The sequence below is a fragment of the Trematomus bernacchii genome, unplaced genomic scaffold (assembly GCF_902827165.1).
Source record: "Trematomus bernacchii unplaced genomic scaffold, fTreBer1.1, whole genome shotgun sequence".
Classification (NCBI taxonomy): Eukaryota; Metazoa; Chordata; class Actinopteri; order Perciformes; family Nototheniidae; genus Trematomus; species Trematomus bernacchii.
The window spans coordinates 1,007,201-1,016,868 of NW_022987589.1; the positions used below are offsets into that span (position 1 = coordinate 1,007,201).

The 9,668-nt window shown below is 39.5% G+C and overlaps 1 protein-coding gene across 1 annotated transcript in view; it reads left to right on the top strand.

Moving 5' to 3' along the window:
• Window positions 1-9,668, top strand: part of sos2 (son of sevenless homolog 2 (Drosophila)) — a 63,462-nt gene that overhangs the window by 16,594 nt on the left and 37,200 nt on the right. Inside the window, 3 exon segments of the mRNA XM_034129006.1 lie at window positions 298-429; window positions 1,382-1,546; window positions 3,199-3,405. Coding sequence (XP_033984897.1) covers window positions 298-429; window positions 1,382-1,546; window positions 3,199-3,405 — 504 coding nt within the window.

Sequence of the window (9,668 nt, forward strand, 5' to 3'; positions counted from 1 at the left end):
TACAATTCATTACGTGAATGTTGTAAATTGATAGATTGCAGTTACGAAACCCATGCAGCATTCCACATGACTAATTTCAGTTTTAGATTAGATTAGATTCCTTTATTGTCACTACACAGATTACAGCGAAATTCCAATCATTTCCGATGGTGCTATCACACATAACAGACAGTATAGCTACAACTTTTAATATATAATAATGTACATATGCACAACAATCAATATATACAAAATAACAGTCACTTCATGCTTCCACATTCATCGAGTGTTAAGAGAGTGATTTCCCTCTTCTTGCAGGAGCGCGTCCAGAAAACGTTCCCCCACCCGATCGATAAGTGGGCCATCGCTGACGCTCAGTCGGCGATTGAGAAACGCAAGAGGAGGAACCCCTTACTGCTCCCCGTGGACAAGATACACCCCCTGCTCAAGGTACAGACCCCTGCGCTAGAATTTGAAAGTACGCAGCCGAAAAGAATCTGCCCCTTCCTTCAGACTTCCTCACAGAGCCCCTCCTCCAACACACACGAACGCGCACATGACCAATGAGGGCACGAGATAAGTTTGTGCACAGATGGAAGGCTGACAGGCAGGTAGGCCATCCAGTTATTTTAGCCGGGCTGGCTCAGATGATTGGTCGTGCTTTTTACAGCGCCATGGCTTCCACAGATGACATGTTTTAATGTATTTATTGTCAAAGCATTTAATATATTCATTGCTATCGGGATGTGAAGAGCATTCCATGGAATATAACAAAAAGTGTTTCTGAAGTGAATTACCTACCCTACCTTTAAGTCAAAGTATAGATCAGCGAAATGTACATTTTGTCTTGGTCTTATATTGCATTAATGTATAAATTGCATTTTACTGCTGTACATGTTTTAGACTTCTTTTACAAATTTTTGTTTATTTTTATATTTTTGGGATTGTTTTAAAATGTGTTGCTCTGTAGATGTTTTTAACTCCTTTACATACAGTTGGCTAGTTTAATCTGGAGCTATGCATCATATTCTATCACATTATTAGTTAGTTTTTTCGTATTTCTTTGAGAAAAAAAATCGTGAGCATGTTCTTTCAGAAAAATGTACCTAAATGTGGACATTTTTAACCTAATTATCCGAACTTATGTCTTATGTTCAGTCCATTTTTCATACATTTGACATTATTTTTGAAGTTTTCGGACATTACTCTCGGACCTATTTATCTGCACAAACATTTTCAATATAATTTTCAGAAATGTCCACATAATTTAAGTCTTTTTTCAGACTTTTTTCAGTTTTTTTGGGTTCTTTACTTTATTCACATATTTTTCTAAATAAATAATTTTGATCTGCGCTTTAACCCATCATTTAATATACTGCTTTTTTCTCTCGTGTCTCAACAGGAGGTGTTGGGCTACAAAGTGGACTACCATGTGTCGCTGTACATCGTGGCTGTGCTTGAATACATATCAGCAGATATCCTGAAACTGGCGGGAAACTACGTGGGAAACATCCGGCACTACGAGATCAGCCAGCAGGACATCAAGGTGTCCATGTGTGCAGACAAGGTGAGGAGAACGCCCCCAATCAGCAGCTTAAACTGTGCAATACTAACACACACATGACCTGTAAAACCTGTGCAGTTACACCACTGTGCAAAACGTATAATACTAGGGATTATTACTGGATAAAATCCTTATTTATACTTAAACATGCTGTATTTATTGTAATATAAAAATGTTTACACATAGGTTTTAGTACAATGAGCATAGCTTTGCATCATTTGTGTTTATTTACCTTACGGATGCTCCGATCGCCAATTTTGGGGCCGATCCGATCGAGTGGGCGGGGCCTATGGGGATCTTCCATTTAAAGTGATGTTTAAAACTCAGTTAATGGGGCTCATTCTCTGGCGCTTCCACAAACAACAACCAACATAATTATTACATTCAAATTAAGTACATTATTCAAGTTTACATTCACTTTGGATAATAACACGGGAGAAATGAGCGGAAGCGCTCTCTTTTCCTCTCTCCCCCTCTCTCCTGACAGCCCGTCAGTATCTCATGCAGCTCACTGATCCAGTAATGAGTGACCCGACAGTGAAGAATAAACATATGTATAACTAGTTTATCTTGTTCCAGAGGTAGATAAAATAGCTAAGTGTGTTAGGTCTAACTCTTAATGTGTGTTCTGCTCCGCTCACCGGTCCGTCACAGCGGGCGGAGCTGCAGGATTTCTGCTTCACACACGTTGCATAGCGCTATTTTATTGTCATTTTCGGACACCTTAAAATACTGCCAGACCGGTGAAGCCATTTTGGCGAGCTTGTTTTGCCGGCACAGAGAAAAGTGTCATGTATTTTACGTCATCATTTTACGTCATGCGATCGGCTCTCGCGATCGGCATTTTTAGAGAGCCCCGATCGATCGGTAGAGAGTGTGTATCGGCCGATATCGATCACATTACAGCAAAAATTGAAATAGGCATCTTTAGTACGATGCTTTTACAGTAGGATTTATCTGTTTTTTTAATGTTGAATACATGTTTTCTTTAATAATAAATTAAGTTTTTGGGGGAAAAAGGCATTTAGGGTAAAAATAAATGTTTACTTTTACAAAATGTCCATTGCATTTGTATTCCTGAGACATAGTTAGGAGCTGTTTTAACAGAAGCTTCATATTTTCTTTTGAAATTCACATATTTGTTTCCAGATGTATGTTTTCTGGCAAACGAGCGATACTTTCCCAATCCATATATTCCCTATTTTTGTTTAATTAAGGTAGTAATTGCTCTTAATTTACCCCTGGTATATACTCTATATACTCTTGAAACTAATTTGAACAAGTAACTATTATTTAAACCATTTCTTTCAATGTCTGGACACTTCTTTACTGTCCCCTGTTTTAAAAAAAAAGGTGAAAGATCTCTCATAGCTTTCATCCAATTTTGCAGTTTGATGCTTGCGTGGTCATTTCTGAAACATCATAAACGATACGATAATACTTTAATGGTCCGATCAAGTCTGAAATGTGACTTGCATCACAGCAGCTCCATGTGTAACATCAACATAGACAAATATCAAGACACAATACATGAAAAACCAACATTTAACATAACATCACAATCGCTGAGAGAAAACATTTCCAAAGACCCTTAAGCGTGCATTTGATCTGATAAAGAATTAGCTTTGACTCTGATTGCTTGCTCGTTTCTGCAGGTGTTGATGGACATGTTCGACCAGGAGGAGGACATCGGTCTCATGTCTCAGTGCACGGAGGAGCCCTCGTCCTCGGGGGAACTCACGTACGACGACCTGGTGCGTCTGGAGATCGCCGAGGAGCGTCAGTACCTGCGAGAGCTCGACCTCATCATCAAGGTTTTCCGCCAGCACTTCCTGTCCAACCCCAAGATCTTCACGCCGCAGGTGAGGAACGCCCGCTTAATTAAAAGAGCTGTCAAACTGCAGTAAACGTTATGTCTTTATTTGGAGTTTGATCAAAGGAAGGGTTGTTCATATCAGTTTTAACAGGCTGGTGCAGAATCGAAAACAGTTGGAACTCTAATTGACGGTCCTGTTTTCACACCTTCTGTTCCCTTGGCCTGGAAGGTGGTTTCCCCAGATGTATTAGTTGGATCACCAGTTGTTGTTTTTTAATGCTACTGTTGATTTTTTTTATGTGAAAGCAGAAGGAGGCCTCAGAAATAAACTTTTTCTCTGATATGACAGGGCGAAGTGTTGCAAAAAAACTACTTTTGCATGTGTAGCACCTCTAGTCCTATCCCACACCAAGAACAGAGGCACTAACATCTACCTAGGTTCGAATAGTGCCGTGAATAGTGTACTGGTTCTTATCTGGAAATCAGTGTGAATTCAGCAGGATTCTTCAAATCAACGTCCTCTGTAGGCAGGTCGGTAGGCCACACCGCTTCCAACAACCGCTCACAGATTCACTTGGCTTCCCAAGTCAGATTGGATCTGGCTCGCTGACATCAATACAAAAAAACGTGTTTCCACACTTATAAGACGACACTGGCTGCCGTCTTCTGGTTCGGATTCACACAGGGGTTCTTGCAGGTTAGAGTTTGTTAACTAATATAGAGTACAAATCAGAGGTGGGACCAAGTCATTGTTTTGCAAGTCCGAGTCAAGTCTCAAGTCTTTGCGCTCAAGTCCGAGTCAAGTCTCAAGTCTTTGCGCTCAAGTCCAAGTCAAGTCTCAAGTCTTTGCGCTCAAGTCCAAGTCAAGTCTCAAGTCAGGATGGGAAAGTTCAAGTCATGTCCAAGTCCTAAACTTTGACAAAACGAGTCTTAAACAAGTCCTTATGTGCTTTTCAACAAATGTAATGACATCGATCAACAGAATAATAATCAAACTGCTCTTTATTAGTCACATTAATAATTTAATAATCCATTTTCTCTCTGCTGGTAAAGTAACGTGTTTTTTTCTATTGTAAGAGGGATCAGTAAGGTTAGGCTACCGTGACGGTTTGATTCAGAAGGAGTTCAATGCATAAGAGCGCTGATGTTAAGGTATCCAGAATGTTTATTTCCACTGTGTACAGCATGGGACCCACTTCTATCTTTATGCAAGGGATAATGTGCAGCGAGGCGTCTCTATGGGGAAAAGAACACCTGAATCTAGATCCCTCTGCAGGTGGTACTTTAACTATATTTTGATGATAATACTTTTGTACTTTTACTTGTAACATTTTGAATGCAGGACTTTTTATTGTAACCGAGTATTCCTACACTCTGGTACTTTTACTCAAGTACAAGATCTGAACTTCTCCCACCTCTGACAATAAATCCTGAGTGGTTACCAAAAAATAAACCCTGCTCTGAAGGCTATTTTCATTTTACAAATCCTGCACTCAGCTTTGCTTTCTCCAATATCATTGACATGCAGCCAGATGCTACTTCTTTTTTCGGTTTTTCGCTAATTTCTTGACTTTTTCCAACGCGCTTGCATTTAAGTCTGTCTCCCCGTCTCCCCGTCGCTCTGTGTAGCTGGCCTGTACCACTACACCTGCTGTCTTTGGAGCTTCTGCCCCCCACCCTTTCACATAATGGTATGATCCTAGTGTGTCCTCGCATATGATTGGCCGCATGGTGGCTCAGCAAAATAAAGTCCCGCCCCTGCCTGCATGGATTCTCAGCAAGAGTTGCAGCGGCTGAAGATTCTGCTCTCCCCGACGGGAGTCTGCTCTTCTAGCGGCATCTCGCGATCGGCGTGTTGGAGAACTCTGAATTAAATTATCAAGTCACCTCAAGTCAGAAGGCTCAAGTCCAAGTCAAGTCCCGAGTCATTGGTGTTCAAGTCCAAGTCGCAAGTGTTTTGTGATTTTGTCAAGTCGAGTCCAAAGTCATCAAATTGGTAACTCGAGTCTGACTCGAGTCCAAGTCATGTGACTCGAGTCCACACCTCTGGTACAAATACACACTTTTTAAATGCTATTATTCACACTATACTAGGAGTTGCTCAACTTATGTCTCTGCGTCTTCAGCGTGTTCACAGGGGAAAAGAGAGAGAGAGGCGGAGTGATTCGCGCCACTCATTACCCTGGGTGTACATGTGCTCCGTGCAGAAACAACATGTATTCATACATCTCAATGACATAAAGGGGTCTAGTAGCCCTATATTTCATATGGGTTACACATGCTTAAAATGTAACTTAAGTTGAATTATTTATCCTATTTTGGCCTGTGAATGTGTTGAATTAGAAAAAGCATTGTGCTTTTAGTGTGTGTCTGCCATTGGGCTATCACATGCTATCTGCAATAAGGGGGGAACAAATGTGTGTGTTTATCGGCATCAGCGGATAAACAATATTGCCACAATGCCAATATTATGCATCCCTATTTTATTTTGAAACAGGAAATGGTGACGATGGGTTAGCTAACAAAAACTTGACTTGTATATTTTATCTTAAAAATAAAATATGCCCCTTTTTTTAAGATAAATGAACCTTCATGTGCAAGAAATAGGAAAGGTACAAAAACAATTCAGTAGCTGCCTGCTTACTCTAAAGCCAGCTTAAAAACAAGTCAAGTTTCCAACTAACTGGAACCCTAATTATAAAGCAATTTTCAGCCCAATCCTCCATAAGAACATTTCCAGATTAACCCTGTAATTGGCTAACCTGGTAATCAGCATCAGGAAGCACTTGGAAGTATGTAAACAGATTGAAAAGTGTTTATTTAGGTATTAAACCTGAAGAAAAGATGCCCTAAAAGTAGTATTTTTCCTATTTTTCTTAATTTCTTTGAATATTGCTTGATAGGACCAAAACAGTCCAAGATTCAAATGCCAAACTACTTTTTAAATGATCAGTCTAAAGTTATAATATTTAACATTTCTGGTTTAAATGTCTAAAAACATCCAACTGCTTAATTCACTGTTCTGGGACTTCAGAAAAATGTACAAAAAAAATAGGTGAAATATTTCTGAAAACTTTTACAAAAAAGGGGAAACAATTATTTTTAACGTCAGAAAAATATCCTCAAACAAATAAAGAAAAAATGTCTGAAAGCTTTTTTTTTTTTTAATACATAAAAATTTGATAATTATGGGACAAATTTCAACATTTGAGAAAGAATTTCAACAAAAAAAAAACTCCCCGACCCCTTCAGTAAATAGATGTTCAAAAAATAGTTTTACATACAAATTGTTTATTGAGACTAAAGTATTTTAAAGGGGACCTATCATGCAAAATGCACTTTTTGATGTCTTTTATACATAAATACGTGTCCCCGGTGTGTCGGGGAACTCACGCAGCGTCAGAAAATAAAACCCTCTCTCTTTTCCTCTTCTTTTAAAACCGGGGGTACAACGAGCGGATACAGATTTGCTGCCGATATGACGTAATTTCGGATGGTGGACCCACAGAAAGTTGCTATCAGAAACAATGCCTGACGTGTTTTGGACATAATCTCGTCTTTGTTTACATTAGCAAGCCTCGCTAACACTCGAAGCTAACCTGTACTGGAGAGCACGTGTTTAAAAAGCAGGAAATAAAAAAAGGAACTCACCGTGTGATAAACCTGCAAGAGAAAAAGCATTTGAGCTCCATACTGTTTCAGAAATAATCCTTGATGTGGTTTAGAACAGGATGGCGTTTTATCACAGCAGAATTTAACTTTATTTCCGGTAGAATTCTGATCAGGCATTAGCTCCGCCTCCTCTTTTCTTTTTTTTAAGCTAAGGACCCAAAATCCACGTTTCTCTAACAGCTGGAATAGAGGGGTATGAGCAGTATGAGGCATGGCTACAATGGGTGATCTGTTTGGTATTTTAAGCAAAAAACCTCATAGGTATGTTTTGTATAGGTATGGCCCTACCATATATTTTTCCAATATAACATAATACAGGGTGCGTACGGGTGCTGGAAATCCTTGAAAATGCTTGAAATTGTACGAAGTGTTTTCAAGGTTTGAAAAGTGCTTGAATTTTGGGAATGGTGCTTGAATTTGGGATAAAGTGCTTGAAATTGTAAATGCTTTACTTCGCTTTTTAGATTAAAAGAAAATAAAGAAGTCTGAGCGCGCTTAATTGCTTCGCTTTTACATAAAACAGCTCCGCTCCGGCCTTCCCGCGCAATGCGCGTGACCGGCAAGTGTTTTTGTTACGTGTGTGACCTGGGCATTCTGATGAGAGTGATAGATGACAGTATGCCAGGAGGTTGCCGTTTCAACGAGCGTTGGCTAGCAGAAGACAAATACAAGCCATGGCTGAGACGAGGGTCAAGCGAAGCCCAAGAGTAGCCTCCTGCAAAGTGTGCAACAATAACGATGCGAGAGTCTGCGCTGACGAGCCACACACCACACGAAAGGTACGCTGTAGTAGAACATTTTAGATAAGGCTATCGTTGCATGTAAAATACATGACACTTTTCTCTGTGCGCGGCAAAACAAGCTCGCCAAAATGGCTTCACTAGTCTGGCAGTATTTTAAGTGTCCGAAAATGACAATAAAATAGCGGTATGCAACGTGTGTGTGAAGCAGAAATCCTGCAGCTCCACCCGCTGTGACGGACCGGTGAGCGGAGCAGAACACACATTAAGAGTTAGACCTAACACACTTAGCTATCTTATCTACCTCTGGAACAAGCTAAACTAGTTATAAATATATTTATTCTTCACTGTCGGGTCGCTCCGGCGATCGGCTCCAAAATTGGCGATCGGAGCATCCCTAATAATTGTATATGATATGTTTTATAATGATTGATCATCAAAGTGTTCTCAAAGCTGGTAAAGTTGCAGCTAGTTTGAATGACTTTGTATACTGCAGAGTAGCTTCTGAATTTACTCCAGGTGGAACTAAAGTCTGATTTAACACTTGATTACATTTTAAATCATTCATCCACATCTGTGAAGTAACTAAATGTATTACATACATGTAGTGGAGGGAAAGTACACCATTTACCTCTGACTTGTGTTTACTGCCAACCTAAAAGTACCTCAAAAATAGTAATCCATAATATATTGAAAAGTTATTTGGCTGATTGTTTTATATTGGCTCAGCCAGGTTATATGGGATGCCCAGTCTACGTACAGATGGGTCACACATTTTGAAATATTAAACTTAGTTTTCTTTTCTAACATTTTTAATTTTTCATCCTCATGTAGAATGCTATTATGAAACACACATTTGGTTGTTTATAGCATAAAGAACATCTGATTTAATGTGAGGTAGGGAAATAATCATTTGAGTATAAGTATGTGTATATAAATATGTAATTTACAACAGCTGTAAAATGCTTGAAAAGCTTGAAAATGCACCTTGAAAATGCTTGAAAAGTGCTTGAATTTGACTTTGGAAAAGGTGTAAGAACCCTGATAATAGGTACACTTTAATATTAAATTGTGAATTAGGTGCTCTGAATTCCCCTAAATAGAAAGTAAAAAGAAGTGGAGCAGTCGATCTACGGGCTGAGAATGGAAAGTGGAGTTGAATGGGTCGCTGTGGTTTTGCATATTTTAGGCTGGGTGATTTGTGGTATGATTTGGGTGAGGAGGATAAACCTTAGCGAGGCCCAGAGGAATGCAGAGCGTGTAATTATGTTGAGACAGGAACAACATCTGCAGCCCTTTGCCAAAATAACCTCAATTATGTCTGTTGTAACAGCGCAGCGTAATCTGAAATCACTCCAGAAAAGTGTTACGGTGAAATAATGACGGAGTGAACTTCTATTCTATTCGTCTCTCGCTGCTGTTTTAGGATCCTCGTCCGCTTGACTAATGATTTCCTCTGGATGTTTCTGATTTTGTTTGGAGTTGTCCTCACTGTGTTTTAGCTTTTTGTTTATCTGAGGGAGGAAGGCCAAGAATGGGAGCACTTTCTTTTTTTTAAAGCAGCACCCTGCTCCTTCTTCCTGTTGTTGAACACAGTGTGTAAAAATGCTCTTCAATGATCTGGGTATTGTGGTTTTCCTGTGGTACGAGGAATTCAAGAAAGAAATGTGAAGTATACAGTGTGTGTGACCCGCTCTATCGAAATCAGTCGGAAGTCGCAACGGCTCATTTCAAAATAAACGTGGATTTGCGTAAAAAAATTGTTTTCTTTGTTTGATTTTAAATAAACAAAGTCTTGGCTTTCAGAATATGAAACTTTTATTTCCAAAATCACACGATAAATACATGTTTGAAGCTTGTGAAGGGAAGATGGCACCTCTCACTCGCCACTCTGCTG